The sequence below is a fragment of the Elephantulus edwardii genome, unplaced genomic scaffold (genome assembly GCF_000299155.1).
Source record: "Elephantulus edwardii isolate Elephantulus edwardi_28Jun2011 unplaced genomic scaffold, EleEdw1.0 scaffold00127, whole genome shotgun sequence".
Lineage (NCBI taxonomy): Eukaryota > Metazoa > Chordata > Mammalia > Macroscelidea > Macroscelididae > Elephantulus > Elephantulus edwardii.
In genome coordinates this window covers 9,049,091-9,071,841 of record NW_006399877.1, presented here as the reverse complement: position 1 = coordinate 9,071,841, position 22,751 = coordinate 9,049,091, and the positions used below count along the sequence as shown (strand labels likewise).

General features: G+C 37.4%; 2 protein-coding genes and 1 pseudogene across 3 annotated transcripts in view; 2 read left to right on the top strand and 1 right to left on the bottom strand.

The window, feature by feature from the left end:
- PSMD1 (proteasome (prosome, macropain) 26S subunit, non-ATPase, 1) overlaps nt 1-22,751 on the top strand; it is a 96,976-nt gene that overhangs the window by 25,922 nt on the left and 48,303 nt on the right. For both annotated transcript variants that reach the window (XM_006893483.1, XM_006893482.1), the window contains exons 12-16: nt 526-699; nt 1,818-1,929; nt 2,587-2,783; nt 4,361-4,456; nt 6,141-6,205. In XM_006893483.1, the coding sequence (XP_006893545.1) occupies nt 526-699; nt 1,818-1,929; nt 2,587-2,783; nt 4,361-4,456; nt 6,141-6,205 (644 nt within the window). The remainder of the gene's footprint in view (nt 1-525; nt 700-1,817; nt 1,930-2,586; nt 2,784-4,360; nt 4,457-6,140; nt 6,206-22,751) is intronic.
- Nucleotides 11,561-22,751, bottom strand: part of HTR2B (5-hydroxytryptamine (serotonin) receptor 2B, G protein-coupled) — a 17,821-nt gene continuing 6,630 nt past the window's right edge. Inside the window, exons 2-3 of the mRNA XM_006893481.1 lie at nt 14,665-14,865; nt 11,561-12,450 (exon numbers count right to left, since the gene is read on the bottom strand). Of these exons, the coding sequence (XP_006893543.1) occupies nt 11,561-12,450; nt 14,665-14,865 (1,091 nt within the window). The remainder of the gene's footprint in view (nt 12,451-14,664; nt 14,866-22,751) is intronic.
- On the top strand, nt 17,759-18,599 carry LOC102852262 (annotated as a pseudogene).

The following is a 22,751-nucleotide window of genomic DNA, read 5'->3' as shown; positions in this document are numbered from 1 at the left end:
TTATGAAAATTAATAAAATATAATTATAGAGAAAAAAAAAGCTGCACTGCAGTCCTGAAGGTGTGCGGTTCGAATCCACCAGATGCTCCACTGGAGAAGGAGTGGCAATCTCCTTCTGTGCCAATTGGATCCAATTTAATGGTATACAACAAGAAAGAAAGAGGGAGGGAGAGAGAAATAAAGAAAAATTAGAAATCCTTTTCTTGTGAATGCTGTCTAAGCCATTTTTCAAAGAATGAGTTTTGAAAAAGTGACAAAAAGTGAGTTGAAATAACATTTGCACAGTCTTGGGGTGAATTTGAAAAATGTTCTAAAACAAGGAGAAAAAGTAAAGCATTAGCAATGTTTTGAGAGCATAACTGAGTCTCTTCAAGGCTGTCCTGCTTTGAGGGAGAAAGTTGTACAGGGGAGAATCCCTCCTTCTCCTACTATTCAGGAAGTGAATATTGTAGAGAAAAGACAATAATCATAGAAACTGTTGCTCTTTTCTCTTGCTAACAATTTTGTTGTCGCTCAAACCTACAGGGTCATGAGAAGGAAGCATTACAGCTCATGGCAACATACCTCCCCAAGGACACCTCTCCTGGATCAGCCTATCAGGAAGGTGGAGGCCTCTATGCATTGGGTCTCATCCATGCTAATCATGGTGGCGATATCATTGACTATCTGCTTAACCAGCTTAAAAATGCCAGCAATGATGTAAGTATTGTTGTTAGGTGCTGTCGAGTCGTTTGCAACTCATAGCGACCCTATGTACAACAGCCCTAAACCCTGCTCTATCCTGTGCCAATCGCACTGCCTCTGACACACCCATCCCGATTACCTGGAAAAAAATTTCTATTAATTTAAAATCCAGGGAAATACTCTTTTTACGTATTATTTTAGAAAGTAGGCATTTTAGGATACTTAAAAGGCTACAACTATTCTCATAGAGTTTGTTTGTTTTGGTTCTTTCTTTTAAAAAAGCTACTTACTACTCTATAAGCAAAAAGAGTGCCTTTCAATCTTAAAAACCTGTATATGTTAGTCAAAACTTACTACCAGGTGTTTATAAAACATTATTTTCTTGTATTTGAAAAAGTATTATTTGAAAAGTATTATAATCCTATTATTGACAGCTTGGTTCTAGCTCATGGCAGCCCTGTTGTGTAGAGCAGCACTGTCGCTTAGAACCCTGTAGCACAGCATCACTGCCCCATAGGGTTTGCCAGGCTGTGCGTCTTCACAGAGGCAGATCTCGGTGACCATAGGTTTATTCATGGCAGCCAAGTGCTTCGCCACTTTGTCACCAGAGGTTCTTTATTTTAGAGTCTTGGAGTTCAACTGTAAGTGCCTTTTGTGAGTACTTGGTCTAATCATCTAGCATTGTATACAAAATTAAGGCCCCCAAAAGGTTGCATATATTTTGAGAAATAAGAATTCTTGTTTTGATATTTCATCTTATTAAAAGTCATTCTGTTGGTTAAATTTATTAGTCCTTATTTTAAAAAACCTTGGGTATTAGACTTTGAACTCTTATGTTAGTGCAGACTCCTTTAGAAGGTATGTTAGTGCAAATTCCTTTAGAAAGCTACCAAGAAAGTACTTCCTGGGACTGAGAACCTTGTCTTTTGTTCAGTGAGAGGACGGAGGCCAACAGACTTTTCTGTAATGACTACTATATAATCTTACCTGCAGACAAATCTTACCTTCATTTATGTATATCTTAACCTCATCCCTCTGTTCTCTGTATTTAATATCATAATAAAGTTTGAAATTAGAAAATGAATTTAGACTTCAAGTACAGTGCCCCAAGTCAGTAAATCCTTTTTGCCTAGATTGTTCGACATGGCGGCAGTCTGGGTCTTGGTTTGGCTGCTATGGGGACTGCACGCCAGGATGTATATGATTTGCTGAAAACAAACCTTTATCAGGATGATGCTGTGACGGGTAAGTTTATTCCATAAAATGTTAATTTATCTAACTAATAGTTGCTTTCTACCCATAATTTCTAGCCTCTTAAAAATCTGTTGGGTTTCTGTATATGAAGAAGGTGTGAATTTTGTGTTATTGGCCAAAATCATCTTAAAAAACATATTTTATTAGATATATACATAAACACACACACACACCCCTCCCCACTGCTGATGAGTCCATTCTAACTTAGGATGGCCTTCCATTGGACTTCTGGGTCTAAGATCTAATGGGAACAGACTGCTTCATCTTTCTGCCTCAGAAATAGAGTTCTAAAACGGTACCTTCTGTATAATGGCTGAAAAAATGGTGCTTTGAAGCTGAAATTTATTAGATAAGTCTGAAGCTGTTTTTCTGCAATATATAGCTAAAATATTCTAATATCCTTTGTGAAGTCACTATAGGATTTGATGAGGCGTTCCTTTAGGGTTTAAAAGGAAGAAAGCTATAAATGTATTGATATGCTTCCACATGAAGTGTTCTCCTTTTTTATTACATTTGTTTGAAAAAATGTTACCTAAAGCTAGTGGCTGCTTTGAAAGTTGTTATTAATTAGGTGCTGTTTCCTATAGTATATGTTTTACCAGCTAAACACAGAACTTGACTCTTACTGGTTTATTCTTAACTTACTAGGAGAAGCAGCTGGCCTGGCCCTAGGTCTGGTTATGTTGGGTTCTAAAAATGCCCAGGCTATTGAGGACATGGTTGGCTATGCACAAGAAACTCAGCATGAGAAGATTCTGCGTGGTCTTGCAGTTGGCATTGCATTGGTGATGTACGGGAGGATGGAAGAGGCTGATGCTCTCATTGAATCTCTCTGTCGAGATAAAGTAAGGTCACAAAATAATTTATCTTCTTTGTATTCCTCCGCTCTTCAGTTATCTCTCACATTTACAGAAACACTTCTCTTTCCTGGAAATTAATTCCATCAGAATTCTTAGGTACAATTGATGAAACTTCTAACAAGATAATTCTGTCTAATAGAATTTAGGAAAGAAAATACTGATTAGAAGAGATAAAAGGGATTTGAGGACTTTGAATTCAGAAGAAGTTGTAGATTTAAGGTTGATGTTTTTTGAAAAGCAGATTCCTAAAAGTTCTTTGGGACGTTTCCAGATGTATTTCTTTTAGAATTGCTGGTTTTGGAATGATTTTAAAATCCTTTAACATGTTATGAACTTTATGCCATTGTTAATTCAGCCTAACTAAAATCTAGTTTCCATGCTTATTTACTGTGTTAAGATTTTTTTGCCTGTTGTCTCTTGTTTTTATAATGTTATAGTGTTATATGTTACAATGTTATGTTATAGTAGATGGTCAGCAGAAAGTTATACTGTCCTCTATAATCTGAAATGACCAAGGAGGATAGAAGGAGAATTAATGCCTTTGAGCTGTGGTGCTGGAGAAGAGTATTGAAAATACCATGGACTGCTAGGAAAACAAACAGATTTGTCCTGGGAAGGGTTAAACCGGGTAGCTCCTTGGAGGCAAGGATTCTGAGGCTCCGTCTAACATACTTTGGACATGTTGTGAGGAGAGACCAGTCCTTGGAGAGGGACATCATGCTTGGGAGGGTGGAGGGACAGCGCAGGAGGGGAAGGCCCTCTATGAGGTGGATTGATTCAGTGACTGGGATTATTGGGATGGGAGTGTCAGAGACAGTGTGATTGGCACAGGACAGAGCGGAGTTTAGGGCTGTTGTACATAGGATCGCTATGAGTCGCACGCGACTTGACGGCACATAACAACAACAACATAATCTGAAAGGAACTAGTTTATTTTAAAGTTACTGATTAGCTTTTTTTAACTATGAGATTCCGTACCTTTTTATCTCCATACTTCTTTTTTGTTGTTATGTGCGGTCAAGTCAGAAGCAACTCATAGCTGACCTTTAAGTAGATTTTAAGAAGCAGCAAATCTCACTTGAGAAAACTGCTTATCTTTCTCCCACAGAGCAGCGTGTGGATTCGAACTGCTTACTTCTGGGATGGCAACACATTTCTTTGCCACTGTGCCTCTAGAGCTCCCCCAACTCCATACTAATGACTAAGAATGAAATGATAAGGAAATAAGAGATACAGAATTAGAAATCAGCTTCCTTACTGTTTATTTTGCAATTGCAAAATAAGTGTCATAGATTAGTGGGTATTGGCATTGTTTATGCTGCTTAAAGCATGTGAGGCAAGGTAATTGTGTTGTATAGATTAATCAGAATTAAGAACAATCATTTCTTCCTGTGTTAGTCTTATACTTCTCCATTCATTTAAAAAATTTACCAACCACGAAATAGTTCTCATAGAGCTTTCCTTTTGTGCGTAAAACCAGCTTTCATGGTACCTATTACAAAGTACTTTTAGAAATTACTGTTTGAAGTGTTGATGGTTAATGCTGATTTGATCTTTCTTAGGACCCAATTCTTCGGAGATCTGGAATGTATACTGTAGCCATGGCATATTGTGGCTCAGGTAACAACAAAGCTATTCGCCGTCTGCTCCATGTTGCTGTAAGTGTGCTGACCTTTCTTGAGGGTATGGGTGAAGGGAAGGTTTATAGATAGATGGTGAGGAATACATGTTTTAAGTGACTGTAATCACTCCGTTATATTTTGGATTGCTAACCAAAAATTACAGTTGAGATCCATTAACTGTTCTGCAGGAGAAAGGTAGTGAACACCCGATGGCTGGTTGTCAGGAGTTGCAACTGACTAATTGCTTTGAATCAGGTGACTACATCACTCCAACCTCCTGACAACCAGGAAAGGTCTCAGACCATAATCTAACGCTAGGTGCAGTTGGCTTTTCAGAAGGATATAAAACAAGATAAGAGCATATCAGAATGAATAGAAGGCCTAAAGCCCTAAGCTGCCATTTCTGAGCTTTCATCCCAAAGGCACCCTTGTTTGTAAGGCATTAGACTAATTTCATATGTACAGCTTCCTAAGATAGCAAATCTTAATACAGTAAGAACCATTTAATGTAGTTCATGAGTTTAGTTTCCACCTATCCTTAAAACATACTCTATTATAAGAAAGATGCTTCACTATAAAAGCCTCTATTTCCCAAGCCATGGTATTTTCATTTGGTTCATATGTAAAGGTTAGCAGTGAATAAGGAAAACTGAAGAAGAGATGATGCCTTTGAATTGTAGTGTTAGCAGAGATTATTGAATATATCTTGGACAGCCAAAAGAACAAGCAAATTTATCTTGTAAGAAGAGCAGCCAGAGTGCTCCTCAGAGACAAGGATGATAGGAGTTTGTCTCACCTCCTTTGGGCATGCTATCAGGTGGCACAGACCCTGGAAAGGACATCAGCTTACAAAGCAGTAGAGGGTCAGGAAAGGAGATGGACTGCTGGAGTGACAGCAACAGTGGACTTAAGCACAATTCAGATTGTGAAGATGGCACAGAACTGGGCAGGATTTTGTTCTCGTACAAAGGGTCACCAGGAGTCGAAGCCAACTCACTGGCACCTAACAGCAACATGTTTTCTATCAGGCTCTGTCTACTCATAGTTTTCCTACTCCCTGTGTGGGGATATAATGGGTAATGAATAACTCAGTAGGTTTCTAGGGTCACAGTCTCCAAGGTCATGGAGAAAGTAAACAGGACTGGTATAAACTTTCCAGAAAGATTCACATCCCACAATACATTTATTAGTAGCTTCTTTTTATCAGTGTGAGATGTTCTAAAAGTGTGTGTTTTACTTGAATCTAGGTCATTTTTTTCTTCTTCTTTTTTTTTTTTTTTTTTCCCGTGGGTATTGTCAAGTCAGATCTACTGGTACAGGAGATTGTCCCTCCTTCTCCAGCAGAGCATCTGGTGGATTCGAACCATGCACCTCTGAGATTGCAGCGCAGCTTCCTGCCACTAGGCCACCAGAGCTCGCCAAATCTAGGTCATTTTTAAAAGCATCAAAGTATTAAGATTTTTATGTCTAGCTCAAAATGAATCCAACTGATAGTTTTAGGAAGTACTCCTGAATCTTAAACCACCAAAACGTAAAGGTTTTCAGCCCTATTAATACATTTCCAGATGAGATTTTTCTCAGTTGACAAAGACATTTAATAAGAGAATAAAATACTAATATAGTCTAATTTACACATTTGAGTGATGTAGACCTCTTAAAAGCTTGATCTGGTAACAGAATAAATGATATAATGTAATCATCTTGTAAACTTTTCCTCTAGGTAAGTGACGTTAATGATGATGTCAGAAGGGCAGCAGTAGAATCACTTGGGTTCATTCTGTTCAGGTAATAATTTCTAACTTGAAATTCTATTTCTAGTACATTTCTTTTTTGTAGTCCAGTAACTAAACAGATAGAAGGAGAACCAAATATGTTAACAGCCTCTGAAGAATGGTTTTAGGAGTAGTAAAGTTATAACATTTCTGTTTATGTCTTCTTAATATCCTGCTTTTTTATCTTTTAAAATCCTGGTAATATTCTTTATATTATGTTATGTTGGTAATTAAGATGGAATATTATTTCTTACATAGGTTTTATAATAGTTTTTAAAGCTGTTTAATAAATAAAGGTAACAGGCTTTATTTAAAGCAGAGTGAGTTGTCTTCAGATTAAAAAAGCATTATTTTGGATTTGTAGAGTGGAATTGAAATGTATCGTAAACTATCCTTGGCAGTATCTCTTATTTGTGATTAAGAGGACACCTACTGGAATCAGTGTACTTTTGTTGACTCCTGGTCCAACTACTTACTGGACTGTGTTGTGTTGGCCAAGCTATTTAACCTAGTTTGAGCCTCACTTTTCTCATTTGTAAATGAGAAGAATAATATTTGATCTAGGAAGATTGTTACAAGGGTAAGCAAGTTAATGTCTTAATCTGTGAAACTGGGTGCTACTGGACAGCCCAGTTTATGCGTGTGTTCGTAGAAGTAGTTGTAATTGTGATGGTGGTTGTAGAGGGAATAGTACTGGGTCCACTAGTTCTCTTTACTTTCTGCTTAGTTCCAACCTCAACCTGATTTTTTTTGTTTGTTTGTTTGTCTAAGAAGTTTTTTTTCTCTTTAGGGATTTTATCTTAAGATTCAATAAAGGAAACTTAAAGTACTAACTTTAGCTTAATTTGAATATTTTCTGGTATAGTTTACTTGGGATAAAATTATCCTAAAAGACGTATTAAATAATTCAGGTATCTCATAGTCTTTTCATCCTTACTTGAAATTTTCTACCTCAAGTTCCTCGGGCATGAAGTTCTCTTGTGACTGCTGTAATTGAATCCAGCAGATACTTACCATGTCTCTTAGTTATCTAGTGCTGCAGTAATAGGCCACACATCTAAAGGAGAAGATGGATCATCAGTCTCCCAGCTATAGTCATTCTGACGCCATGGTGTATAACAAATAATAAGAGCTGTCAGGAGCCACAGGTAGAGGGCTTTCACAAGCAAAGAGATTTATTCTCTTGCTATTTTGGAGGCTAGAGGTCCAAATTCCAGGTGTCTGTTATCAGGGAACATCTTGCCTCTGTTGCTTCTAGGGGAAGGCCTTTGTTTCCTTCACCATCTGTAGACCCAGCGTTACTTGGAGATCTCCATGGATCTTGACCTTCTTTAGTATCAAGGAGTTTCTTAATGCAAACACCTGAGTCTAAAAGAACACACACTCCACTCTGGTTAGTTCTTTCTTGGTGGTACTGAGGTTCTCTTAACTCATATTTTTAACTCATATAAGGTAAAAGGTACTATAGGTTAAGCCCTAAGGAAACTAGATCAGGAATTGTTGTGATGGGATTAAGGGGTGTTGCATTTCACCCTTATTCCTTTTATGACTATTTGATATCTCAGATCATGGAGGATCATTACTTACATATACTTTTAGGTAATATAGGTTATCCTTAACAGTAACTATTGTGAGCTGGTTGGTGGATTCTCTCTGTAATATCCCAAATAGGAAGCTATTCTTACTCTAAAATATTTTGTTTCTATTGTTGATAAAAATCCTTGCTGACGAAGCAAAATACAAACCATATAACTTGCTGATAGGTTTCTAGCTGTACCAGTTGGTTCTTTTGAGTGGGATGTTCAGCCAAATAGTAATCTTCATTATTTTCTGGTAGCATTTGTCTACCTTCTTCACAAAGGCATTAGAATATCTTAACTACATCCTAAGAATAACTATTCTTTTTATAAGATCTACAAGTCTAGTACCCCAAAAACAAGAAATGTGATTTGTTGGATGTAGTTATTTCTTTGACAAATCCATGGGAATGGCACATTTTTCTTGATGTATTTTATAATACCTGACCTAGTAGACTACAGACTACTCATCCTGTTCCCTCCTCCCCCATTTGTCAATGAAGGGATACTTAGCCACTTTGAGATTTTTGTAGATTTCTCATTTTCTCTTAAAATTTGTCAACACTGGTTTCATAATCATATCCAGAGAAGTAAAATGTTTAGAGACTTGAGTTCCTTCAAGGCAGCAAGGCTTACTGGCTCTTCACTGGTTTCGCACTTTGATCAGTCTTAACATTTCTTATTCTCTTTATGGTTTAAAACTCATTTTCCCCCTGAGAGAATAGCTAGAAATAAGATAGAAGTTGAGAAGTTTTATTTCTTTACTGTCTTCTCTGGCAACTGCTCTAGCTAAGCCCTGGCCCTGCTCTTACCCTCAGCTAGAGTTTAGACATCTTTGTAAAAATAAACAAAAAGGTTCTATTCCTTCCATCCAGAAATTATCTGTTCTTTTTCAAACCAAGGAACTAGATAATTTAGTTGTTGTTGTTAAGTGCCATCGAGTTGCAGGAACAGAGATCCTATGAAGGAAAGTCCTCAACGCTTGGGTGTCTCTCATCCTCTCTCCAGGTTCATAGGGTTTCTGGAGGCAAGCTATTATGGAAGTGGATGCCACTCCTTCCAAGCTTGTTTTAATAGGGGAGCTCCACCCCACTCACTGTCCGCCTTGGGTAACCAACCATTAATACATTATCAGTGTCACAGTGTTCAGCCTCACGCAACCAAAAGTGACTGTGGTATGGCAATTTGTACACCAGGGCTATACGACCTAGAGGAATTTCTGAACAAAAACAATGAAAGACAGGCTGGAGGGCCACAGATTAAAAGTCACCCACCTTCGTATTGGTAGCATTACTTTCTGTCCACTGGGCCAGCTGATCTCTCTCTATGTTGATGTTATTGTTGTTAAGTGTTGTTGAGTCACAGGTGACTTATAGCATATCAACAAAGATAATTTAGTTTGCAAAGTATACTCTTCCAGGTACACCCTTAGCAACTGTGGAAATGCGTAAGAAATCCTGCATAGCTAGGGTGTTTGATACCTTCAATGCCAGTGATTCATTTTTCCTGCTGCCATTGATTTTGCATTTCATGCCAGTATAAATCACTGGTCTGATCTATATATCCTACTGTGTAGAAAGTTAATAGATTTTGTGAACATTTTTTTTCCCTTCTTAACAAAATTAATTTTTGTTGTTCTATGTGCTATAGTTCACACTGTAAGTTGTCTGTTTCAGCAGCAGATGTCACCCTTGAGCTGTTTGTAGACTTTGATAAGGAAATTTTCTAGAACCTGAAATATGCTTTTGTTTTTCTTCTTTTTCATTGTTAGAAAATGTAGATAAAATATTCTTTGCCTTCTTAACCTAAGATACTCTTGAAATCAGATGTAGCAGAACCAGTATGCTTTGTCTTTCATGATTCTTATAAATATGAACTGGAAAAAGCTTGAGGAGTGGTTTTGTATGGACCTTGACAAAGAAAACTAAACTGAGGAATTACTTGTCTGACGAGGCAGGGCTTAGAACAGTCTCTTTAAATTTTTAGGTTTATGCCATTTTCTTAGAATGAGGCTTTCAAAGGTTAAGGAAACATAAAAATCAGTCGTCATCTCCTTTTAAAAAAGTCAAGTGCCAGTTTGGTTAACAGCATTCCCATTATCACTGATGATGCAAAGGACTGTGAGAACTCCATCAGTGTTTTCACCAACATACTATTGTGATAGCACTTACACTTAATTTTTTCCCCCTTTAGTTTTCTTCAGTCACAATTTTAGGTTCTAAAATAAAAATATTCTTTATGTGCTTTTCTTTGTTTCTGCCTCAGTATCTTGGTGTGTATTGTCTTTTGTTGGAAGCAGGAGTGGCATCCATTTCCTAAACAACATGCCTCTGAAAACTCTATGAACTTTGAGAAACGATAGTTATTAGAAGGCTTCAAGTCTTTTGTTCACAGTGTTGCTGTGAGTTGTGCTCAAGTTGATAGCAGTCAACAACAACATTGTCTTTTGATTGTTGTAGCTTCTCCTCTTAAATCTTTCTTTTTGCTTTTTAAACAATAATATAAAAAGTGAAAATGTATCTAGAATATTGTTTAATAACTTAAAATGTAATTTTATCATTTTAAAGCTTAGAAAGGTACCAAGGTTTACATATAGGAACAATCCCATTTTATCTATAATTAAAGATAAATTGTCTGTTTAAATTGGCTGTTGTGTTGTACTGCTTTGTTGCCACCAGACCCACGCTAGCCATTAGAGGAGGCCTTTGAAATGCTCCAGAAGGCTCCAGCTAGGTGGGAAATTAATGTTAGGTAATTCTTCAAACCCTTCCAATATAAGTGTTTAAAGTTCTGGTGCTTTAAGTTCATTTTGTCTTAGAAAACTATGATCCCTTTAATGTAGCCAGCTTTCTCTGTAAAGGAGATCAAACTCCGTATTGTCCCTGCTGGGTAAAATATGCTTTATATCAAGCAGGGAGCATGGTAGATACTGAAAATCCTTTGGAATTTGTAGGAAATACATTTTAAAAGAGAAATAGAGTTGTTCAGAGCCTGATTTTAAAACATGTTCTGTTAAATGCCTCCAGTTTACACATTTGCTCATACTTTTAAGATATTTAAATACCCAAGAATAATTTTCTATTTCTTCTCTTCCACCTCTCCTCCTCCTCCAGAGCAGTTAGTCTTGGTATCAGGCATTTAATCACGAAGTCTAGGCCTAAGAGCATTTTTTGTTTGTTTGTTTTGGGGTTTTGGGTTTGTTTTTTTCTAAGAGCATTTTATTTTGTGTGATACCCATTGCTGTTCACCACCTTTTCCATCAAGACAGATTCCTGATCAAAGGAGAATCACAACTCTATTTAGCAGTCTAGAATGTAAATGGCCATCTTAACTTGCGTGTAGATATAGTCATTGTTATATGGATCTCTGTGTAGTTTTCCCCTCGTATTCCTGTTCTATCCATGTCTGAATGCTTTTAAATCCTAGAAGAGAGAAAAGACTGCTTGTATCATTTCTTTTATTCTTGGCACAACTATGCGTTTACTTAGGAACTTAATAAATTCATATTATGACCCTTTTAAAAAATCTGGTTTTTATTATATATTTTATTTTATTTGAACACCTTAATATTTATCGAGTGTTATACTGTTTTCACTGGAAGCAATATAAAAAGGTTTTTTCATGTAATATTTTTGCCCAAAGAAGGAAAATTGGATAATCTTAATACATAATTCTAGTTTAAAGAGATGATTTGATACATGACAAAGTTATTTATGTAATTCTTCATATAGTTTACATATAGTTCACCTTTATTGATCACTGTAATATTTAAATGCAGACTGTCATTTTCACTATACATAACTGACTTGTTCTTCAGTTTTGTCACCTTCATTTTCGGTTAGGAGAAGTGTATCTAATAAAATGACTGAAGACTGAATGGTTGAACTTCGGAGTCTCATTGGACTCTGGTACATGGCAGGATTCATTCCATTTGGCATTCCATGTTTAACAAAAAATGTAGAGTTCTCTGTCATTGGATTCTGGAAGTAGATCTTGCTGGAGCATTTTCTAAGAGTTTTCACTGACTTTGTGGACTGGTAATTGCAAGTAATGTATCGTCCAAATGCATCTCGAAAAGTCTTGTTGAAGAGGGTATAGACCAAAGGATTTACCCCCGAGGAGACATAGCCTATCCACACAAAAATCTCCAAGAGTTTATTGAGAGTAGACTGGTTGCAAGAATCACATACAGCTAAAGTTATGTTTGTAACAAAAAAAGGACTCCACATAAGCAAAAAGAGGAAGAAAACAATCCCCAGGACTTTTGAGGCTCTCTGTTCATTAGAGATGGTCTGCACTGACTTTTTTCCAACGGTGGACATCCTTCGCATAAATAGATCATCACTTGAGTTGGACAGAGTTTTGTCCTTGCGAGACCCATCCAGCATTGCCACCCTTTCCGGTGATGAGCAAGGCGTTTCATCCCTTTGGAAAACAGTGGACACAGTTGTCCATGTCAGCCGGTGAGGTGGCTTATTTTTGACCAAGTAAGCCTTCTTCTGTAAAACGTGAATGGTGAGAAAATAGGTGGCAATCATGATCCCAAGAGGTATAAAGAAGGCAGCAAGGGAGCCAAAGAGCATGAAGTTGCTGAAACGGTCCTTTGTCAAAGCACAGGTGATGTTGTTTAGGTTACCTTTGTCGGCCTGTATACCTTTAATAGGTACTGGAATGGCAATGCCTAGGGAAGAGGTAACACAAGAACATTAATGACATATAATTCTTAGATAGGCTCATTAGAGGATAGCCTCGTGGCAGTGTGCTTATTGGTGCTCTGTAATTCCTGTTTCCTTCACTGCAGAAAATTTCAATATATTTGCAATGGAAGACTTGACTAATAATAGCACTTAAGTAAGCAAATCTGTTTTTAAACAGGATTGATCAGGGATTCAGGTTTATTAATGAAAGCTTTTCCTTGAGCTATGCAAAAATATAGTAGGAAAGATCTTTCTTTATGCATTCTCTATTTCATCATAATCTGTTTTTAGGTTTGTTTTTCTTTCCTAGATGAAGGAAAATAATTTGAAAAAGAAACTCCTTTTAATCCTAATAGCCAATCTAATTGATGTAAATAGGCATCAGAGAGTACATTAGTGAGATACTTGAATTCTGGATAGGTATCTATTGCAGTTTTGTTGGTTTTTTTAAACTGTGCCTTAATCCTTTTCTTTTGACTTATTAGGGAAAGCGAAGGGGTTCACTGATTTTTTTTTTTTAATTTGTGTGTTGTTTTAAAATAAATGTTACTTAAAAATTGGAGAGCATGTAAAATATTCCTTCAAATTCCTTAAATGAGCTTTACAGTTCACTTAATGTGGATATATAGGAAGAAAATAGACCTCAGGCTGATTCTGTAGTACTTTAAATACCATATTTTAGGTATGTAAATAAGGTTTTGCTTAGAAAAGCAGCTTATTAGACAAGTAACACAAGAAGTCTGTCTGAATCCTTTTCTTTTTGAAATAGTAAATATTTAAAAATAAGCCTGAATTAAATGAGCTTTAGAAACCTCCAGAATTCTTGTCATGTTTTATGAATCCAAAAGCACACTGTCATCTGCACAGCCTTTTTTGGTAGCTAACGGGCCTTTCACAAGGCTGTTTTCTTCAAACCCTTTCTAAAGCCCCTCACTACTTTTTCTTAGGGACTGAAGAAAGGGTTTGGGGTACTTGTTACTTTGCCCCTGGAACTGGTTAAATAAGCATACCAAATATGGTCATCCCTGCTTTTTTGTAAGTGACTTTTACACCTGTAGGTCAGTGAATTGTCTGGAGCTCCTTTTGTTCTACCACAGCAGAATTAAATAGTTGTGCTAGAATTCATTAGGTGACCCGCAAAGTCTCAGCTGGCTTTTCTCCCTGCTGACAGCCTTACCATCCTGACTAGATGTGCCCTTGATCTTGCTTTCCTCTAAACCAAAATAACAGCACTCTGCTTTTACCTCTAAGATTTCCAAAGGAGAGAATTTGATCCTGCTATCATTATTTCAGGAATAAAAAGAGAGGCTTACTTTTATGCCCTGTTCTTCCTGATTATAGTGGAATTGTGAGGTATTTTTATCTCTCAACTCAACTTGCCCTCTTTTCATTCCAAGTCTTTCTTGATAGTTCCTCTTTTTGATTTTCTTTTCTAGAAGAAATCAGTCTGCTTGTCATAGTACTAATGTTCATAATTGTGAGTCTGTTCCTGTGATACTTAAAAGAGGTTCAAGTTATCATTTATACTACTTCATGTTAATTTACTCTTATCATAGCACCTGTTTTTTGAGTATTAAATATAGACACCAGGACAGAAAAGCAGTTTTCTTAGAAACCATTCCTGAACCTCAGTTTAATGTGTTTTGGTTTTTATATATCCCTTACTTATAACTTTAAGCAGACACTTTTAAGTGCCACTGCTTTTGACCTGTACATTTGGAGAAATACAGATTTCCAAAGTAAATTTTTGTTAATCTTTGATGCTTGCCTACCAAAAATAGATTCTTTTTTTATTCTTTTCCTCTATATCTTCTTAGATATAATTTAGAATATTTCTTGTTCCTTTAAGAAGCTGTACTTATGAGATTCTATGTAGTAGGTATACCTGAATCATTTTCTGTTGCTAGAGAAAACTGCTTTCTTAGATCTCAGTATTAAAGCGGGAAAATGGCTCATTGAAGACTATGAAAGCTGGTTGAGGTTGTGTTTTGTATTATTTTAGTTGGTGAACTTTTCTTTTTACCCACACTTTTGGTAGTAATATAACTTGGAATCTAATCATAGAGGCAGTGACCTAAGAAGTTTGTTGATACCTCAGTAAACGGCTTTGATTTACAGATGCCATACCTCATGCCATCCTAGATAGGTGGCACCAAGAGCTGTGTATACCAGCTCACACTCTGCCCTTCCCCACATACCTATTGAAATCAACCACACCACTGTGATCTTGATGAATGCTGTTGCTCGTGAGTTGTATTGATTGGCTTGGATTGGCTTTTTGATGGCTATGTAACGATCCACAGAGATGGCACAGAGATGCATGATGGATGCTGTGGAAAAGAGAACATCAAGAAATAGCCAAGCTGGACACAGAACAAGTGGGAGGGGCCACGTTGGCTCTGAAAGAAAGAAAAATACACGTCTTTAGTGCGTTTTAATTTTTCCACCTCTTCCCCCCCCATTATTCAAGTTTTATGACTTAATTAATATCAAGAAAATAATGTTTAATTTTAATGGGAATGGTGGTATTAAGATTGTAACTGTTCAATACACTTTCTCTCGTGCTTAGTAATTGCAGCTCTTTCTAAGTAAGCAGCAGTTTAAGAACATGTTTAAGAGCATATTGACCTTTCCTTTTTTGATCATTTGCAACCGTTCACAAAAGGTCTTTCACACAGTGTTGCAGTTGGAACAGAACTTGCTATTCAAATAATTTTTTTTCTTAAGATTAAAAACAAAAATACATAAAGATAATTAGGAATTTCAGCAAGGCTTGAGTTTTGGCTCACTTTTGGCAATAATTAGCAACATGCTCTTTGCTGATGGCTGATGTTCATTTGGTGAAATAACTAAGTGCAATGATTTTTCTATTGACAGAAATCATTATTGAATCAAGTTTGCAAAGAGTGGCTTTAGATTTTCTTGGGAAACAAAAAGTTTTTTGTTTACCCATCCACATACCATCATTTTCATCAAACTCTAGAGATGTAATAAGCAACACACACAGACGTTTACCAGACATTTACTTTAAAGAAAGAATCTCAGAATTAGACATCATATTTAATTTTACATTCTTTCCAAGTGCTTACTTTCTGTGTAGATCATATAGTCTTAAACACTTGTTTTAGTCATAGGTTTGTTTGGTATTGAATGTTCTACAACCATGAGTGTACATAATGCTTACTACATATATGTTTGCAGCTTCAGAAGAACTAAAATTCATCTTATAAAGGAAACTATAAAAGCAGACATTTTCTGTATAGAAAAAGTCATGCATATGAGATTATTTTAAATTCTGTCTCCTGTTTAATTGTTGTGTGTCCACTGACAAAATAAGGAGTCCTAGTGGTACAGTACAGTGCACTGTGTGTCAGGCTCCTCACAGAAAGATGGCAGCTTGAATCTACCAGATGCTCTACAGAAAATGACCAGGCTCTTTTAATAAAGATTTATTACCTCAGAGACCCAGGGAAGGGTCCCCACGAGGCAGAGCTGAACCAGCAGCAGGTTTGGGTTTTGCTTTTACTGTTTAATTGTGTCTGCTGAAAAAAAAAAAAGAAAATGTTTTCTTTTTGTTTTTTACAAGTGTACCTGACTTTATAAAGTGAATGAAGAAAGGAAGACCAAGATGTGGCCTGTCTCAGAATTGCAGGGCCTTTCCCTGTGTGCACCACTGCAGTTTAGGGGGCTGGCACGTAGTGTGGGATTTACTTAGACCAGCATGCCAGATCCAAAAAAGAGCATGTGGGGAGGCAGGGAAGGACACAGATGCAGAAAGATTAACTTGAATATGGTATTTTCCAAGACTGTGTAGGATTTCAGAGAACTATATTTGGAGTCTTCACAGAACAGATACCATGGCTGACAGCTTCACCTTTTGTGTCTTCTATTTCAAGTTTTTTGTTCATAGGGTCACGATGAGTTGTATTTGACTTGATGACACTTAATCTCTGCTAAGTGAGACTAGTGTTGTTATATTTGGAGGAACATTCTTCTACTTTGTACATCATTCTTGATCAGTTTTCTGTACTGAGGGAATCTGGGTTCGCTGTCATACTGAACCTTGTGCCATTGGGGTATCAAACACCATGATGGTCTCCCATTGTGGACAGTGTTTGGTGCAGCTCCTAGTTGTAGAATAGTTTTGGAAGCAGGAGTGGCATCCAAAAGCTCTATGAACTTTTGAAATGACGATAGTTATGGAAAGGCATTAGTTAGGTCTTTTGATCATAGAGTCCGTTTGAGTCGTATTTGACTCAATGACAGTCAACAACAGAAACATTTCAAATTACTTTGGTGTCTTTGATAGGACTATGAAAATATTTCTTCTTTGGGACAAATATAAAGAAAATTTGCATGTGGTTTTATTTTTAAAAGGTAGACTATTGTTTGATACTTTTACAGTTAGTTACTTTTTTTTAAATAACTTCTCAATCATCCCTTGGCCATTGAGTTGATTCCAATTCATTGAGACCCTTTAGCACAGAGTAGAACTGCCCCAGAGACTTTCCAAGGCTTTTCATCTTTATGGAAACAAGCTGCCTCCTCTTTCTCACATGGAATAACTTTTTAAAAACCGACCTTTCAGTTGGTAGCCCTGTGCATAACTACTGTACCACCAGGGTGGAAGGAGTTGTTCCTCATTTCAGGTAAGTTACTATCACCAAACTTGCCTACTTGTTGAGTGTGGTTGTATATGTTGTTAAATTATGGGATATGGTAAATTACATTACTGAACTAGAAAGAACCTTAGAATTTCTACCACACATGTGTAAAAGCTGATTGGAAGTCTTCTTTGGAACCTTGTTGCCAGAAGCCTGGTCATCAGATCAGCAAATATTGGCACCTGATGGATACTGTATGGATGTAGTTTCCCCATCCTCATTCCAGCCCTTCTGAAATAGACTGTGTTTGTAAATCATATGTAAGTGTTTGTATACACTTTAGCATTTGAGAACTATGTTGTTAGGTGCCAGTCACTCAAATCCAACTCAGGTCAACCTCATGTACAGTGTAGCTAAACATCGCCAAATCCTTGACCATTCTCAAAGTCATTGCTGTTTGAGCCCTTTGCCGCCGTCAATGTCATTGCAAATCTTCCTCTCTTTTGCTAGTCCTCTACTTTTCCCAGCATGATGTCCTTTTCCAACGACTGTCTTCTCCTGGTTAACATGTCAGTGTGTGTGTGATCAAATCTCACCATCCTCACTTTCTAGCAGCACTTTTTCCAAGACAGATTTGTGCTGTCTTGCACGTCTTAAAAGATACGACGACTTTTTCCCCTCTTGCAAGATGTTGGATGAAAAGCTGGACACCAAGGAGAAGCCTGAAGCCAAGCCTAAAGCCAAGAAGACAGATGCCAGCAGCAGAGTTAAAAAGGCCAAGGGCAGAATGCCCAAGAATGGGAAGCCCCACTGCAGCTACAGTCCTGTCCTCCTCTGAGGCAGGTACTCCTGGTTGACCATGTATTCCAGGAAGGCCGGGTGTAAGAGGAAATATTCAGTCACTATGTCCAGGGTTGAAAAGGAGGAGAAGGTTCTTCCTGCTGTCACAAAACCAGTTAATGGTGATAACTGAGTGTTGAAACTTTGCAGAATGCCAAGGTATTACCCTACTGAAGAAGTGCCTTGGAAACTGTTGAGCCAGGGCAAAAATCCCTTCAGTCAGCACGTGAGGAAGCTGTGCTCTAGCATCATGCCCGGAATCGTTCTGATAATCCTCACAGGGTGCCACAGAGGTAAGAAAGTGGTTTTCGTGAAGCAACTTGAGTGTCATTTGTGCCTTGTGACCTGGCCTCAGACCCTCAATCGAGTTCCTCTATGGACAGCTCCCCAGAAATTTCATTGCTACCTCCACTAAAGTTGACACTGATGGTTTGAAAATCCCCAGACGTCTCACTGACACTTACTTCAAGCAGCAGCCGCTGCAGAAGCCCAGACACCAGGAGAGTGAAATCTTCAACACAGAGGAGAAATACAAGACTCCAGAGCAGTACAAGGTTGATGAGAAAGCTGAGGACTCTCACATTTTGCCAAAAATCAGAGCCATTCCTCAGCTCAAAAGCTACCTCCGTTCTTGATTCTCTATCACCATCGGAGTTTGTCCTCACAAATTGATGTTCCAGATTTCTTGAAAAAAGACTTAAATAATGTTTAAAGTGAAAAAAGGTACACCTAAATTTGCTGGTGAAGAATGGTTCTAGGGAGCTCTGGTGGCCTTGTGGCAAGAAGCTGCACTGCAGTCCCAGAGGTCCACAGTTTGAATCCACCAGATGCTCTGCTGGAGAAGGAGGGGCAATCTCCTCCTATACCAGTCAGATCCGATTTGACAGTACATACAAAAAAAATAATAGCTTTTTTTAAAAAAAAGAATGGTTTTAGAATACCTTATGTAGAGGAACTTACGGGAGGCCTTTCAAAACAAATAGAGTGGCAGGGATACTGATATTTAGGGAGTATCAGTTGGATTTTGCCCTCTTAGTTTTAGCAGTCAAAATTCACATTTTCGGCCAGTTGGTGAAAGAGGACCCTGAGTGATCAAAGGCAGTGGTGCATTTTTTTTTTACCAGATTTAGACATACTGACAGGCCAACCGCCTGGAAAATCACCTCATAGGATTTGGGAATCTTGTGAAAGCTGTTTGAAGAGGTTTTGCATTCTGTAGAGAACTGTGAAGTAGAAAAATACCCACATCTAGAGCTACAACTAGAAATCGTGACGTAAAGATTGTTGTTGTTGTTGTTAAGCCGTTGAGTCAAAGGTGACTCATAGAGACCCTATGAGTGAAAGTCCTCGACCCTTGCATGACTTTAATCCTTTCTCCAGGTTCATAGGTTTTCCGGAGGCAAGCTATTTATGGAAGTGGATGCCACTCCTGCTTCCAAGCTTATGTAAAGATTAAAAAGGCAAATAATGAATGTCTCTTTGGCTTCCTTTCTGTAAACACATGCATACTATTCATTTTTTAAATGTTTTGTTATTCGTTTAAACTTACCTGTTTAGTTATTCCGTGGGAACTGTTGGCGTAGTAGTAAGGAGCTGCACTATCAACCCTACGGCACTTTAGAATCCTCCAGCTGCTCTGCGCAGAAACATGGGCACTTTCCTCCCTTGTCATTTACACCCTCTGAAAACTCACTTGATGGTCAGCTATGATTCAGTTCCAACTTGGTGACATACAACAACAGTTAGCTTATTAAGCTCTTTTTTTAAAGTTACAGTCTGGAAAATTCTAGTCATAAATCTAGTAGTCGTGAGCAGGAAGCCACAGTAGAAGTCTCCTATAAAAATGCATGCTTTGAAATTAGATCGTCTGAACCATATACCCATCATTGTATAGTTACAGGCTAAGAGAGCCCTTAAAGCTGGTTTAGTATTGACCTCATTTTCCTGCAGAATGAGTTTATCTTATACACTCCAATTTGGGAGCAAAATGTAAGAAATTAATGTAAATTACTAGAATTTTATTAGTTTAGTCAGGGTGCAGAGTTTTCTTTAAGAAAGAAACCAGGAGGCTGAAGATGAAATGATATGAATCCTTCTGCTTTGCCTTTCTGATTCTGAGTTCCATGAAACCTTAGTGACCGGACTATTTTATGAAACTATAATAAAAGCACTGACAACTGCATTAAAGTACTAGAAATCTTTTACACAAAGCAAAAATTGCCTGTTTATTTTTATTATTTTTAATTTGCTGTGCCATCGAATTGGATCCGACTGGCACAGGAGGAGTTTGCCCCTCATTCTCCAGCAGAGCATCTGGTGGATCCGAACCATGCACCTTTGGTATTGCAAAAATCCCAATTTTTAAGAACTTTTCCTCCCTTAGAAATTCTGAAATTTTTGTCAGTTAATAGTAATGGATAGGTTCACAGTAAGAAGGGTTTCTTAAGGTTCAGACTAGCAATAAATGTTTTTTAGCAATAAAAAGTTTTTTAAGGATTTATAATTAACATTTATTTATGCCTTAAGTTCAGCTGGCTCTTTAAGAACTGGAGACTTTAAAATTTTAAAAAGCATAAAGTTGAAGGATTAAAGATTTAAATAAAAGGGAAAAATAAATATATCTAAGAGGTAATCTAGTAGGGTCAGATACAAGACACTTGAACTATGACTTCTGGGAATTGGAAATGACTATTAAAAGTTTAGACAAAAGGTTAAGAACATTTAGATTATATAATGTTTTTTGTCACAAAAAAGAAAGCAAAATAAAATACAGAAAATACAAAAATTTTCTAGAAAAACATCTCATTTTGTACTTCTTTCTCTACCCCCAAAGGACCCCTAGTAGAGCAGTGGTTACAGCATTTGTTAACTAACCAAAGGTCATGGGTTTGAACCCACTCCTCCCCAATAGAAAGTTGAGACAGTCAGCTTTCATAAAGATTATAGCTGTGGAAATCCTGTACCCTGTACTGAGTTGAATTTGACTCTGTGGCAATGAATTTCGTGGTTTGGCTTTCTCCATCCCAAATTAAACTGGTATTTTACTTCAATAAGATTTAAATAATGACATTTTTGTGGACACTTATCATAATGCCAACATTATAGGATCAAAACAAGTCTTAAATTTAAATGTTTCTTAAAATACAGAGAGTTCACTACTTAATTCAATATTAGTGCAAATATTTTGTTAAAAATGACTACACTAGGGAGCTTTGGTGGCCTAGTGGCAAGAAGCTGTGCTGCAATCCTAAAAGTGAGTGGTTCGAATCCACCAGATCCTGTGCTGGAAAAGGAGGGGCAATCTCCTGTGCCAGTCGGATCCGATTCAATGACACACAACAAATTAAACCCAAAACTGTACTTAACTTCAAATGCCTTCATGTATAAGCAATGATAGAATTGCCATCTGTTATGTAAGTTTTCTCCCATACAGGGTCCATTAGCTTCATAGGTGTGTGCCTTGGGCTAATAGCTTTATCAGAAATCTGGTAATCAGTTCACACAAGTATGGGTTGAAACCAGAGTGTTCTATGTTATTTAATATGAAATATGAATGGAGATATGTGAGATTCTCCTTGTTCCTAGAGAAAATTCTTGGGGCCTGTTGTTAAATGGAGTTATTTAAGATACTGTAAATGTTGGCTCTGTGTGCCAAATAGTGGCAGTTTGGATTCTCTTTGCATTTGGGAAAGCAGAGAAATAAAGCTGAGGAATGCAAAGTCTCAGTCTAGCCTTTCCTACATTCCGATTATGTCTGCTACTTAGTAATTTTGGACAAATTCTTTCTCTCCTGTGTTCCTTTGTAAAAATTCCACTACCATGAAGTCCGGTCAAACCCATACTGGCCTACCTCTGGTTTCTGAGGTTGTAAATTGTCACTGGAGGAGACGACCATTTTTCTACAGAGCTGCTAGTGGAGTCAGGCTGCCAGAGGCTCCCAGCCTTTGAGTTAGCAGCGACACCTGGCTACGGACTACTTCACTGCAGCCCTCTGTTCTCTCTGTGAGATAGGGGTAATAATAATACCCACCTCTTTAGGGTTACTTTGAAGATTAAATGCAGTGATCCAGGGGAAGTATTTAAAGGATTATCTGGCATACACTTCTAGAGAGGAAGCACTCTGTAAAATTCAGATCATATTACTGTTGTTTGATGGCAGCTTAACCAGTTGACTCAACTGTTAAGACACTTCCTTGAGATAATAAGCCATCTCTACCTCAATGCAAAATAGTATATTCTTTCTCTCTGCTGAAGAAGAATGCCTATGTCTAGTGGAATTTAAAGTGGTATTTGCCAAAAGAGAATTAGAATGAGAACACGTTTAAGTCTTTAAGTGGAAATTAAATTTGTCATAGAAGTATGCCTGTTACTACAGTTGAATTAATTATTCATTCTGGGGAGCTCTAGTAACCTAGTGGGTAAGGAGTTGTGCTGTCAACACAAAGAAAGTAGTTTGAGTCCACCACCTGCTCTGCAGGAGAAACATGGGCACTCTACTCCCTTGAGACTCATTCCTTTGACAGTCCACTGCAGGGTCAGCTGTGAGTCATTTCCAACCTGATGGCACAAAGCAACAAGAGCAACATGCTGTTTATTACATGCATGTCACAGAGACAGAAAGAACTTATATAAATGACAGTTGTCTAGTTTGGACCATGGCTAGGTTTTTTGTTTGCCTTTTCTTTTTAATCATGCAAAACCCAGTTCCTAACAAAAAAGTCTGTCTCTTGAGACATTTTATTTGAAACCTAATCATCTTTTGGACATTTTTATTTGGATAGCCAGATTCTGTCATTTGTTCATAAAATAATTTGTTAAAATATTATTACATTATTAAAAAT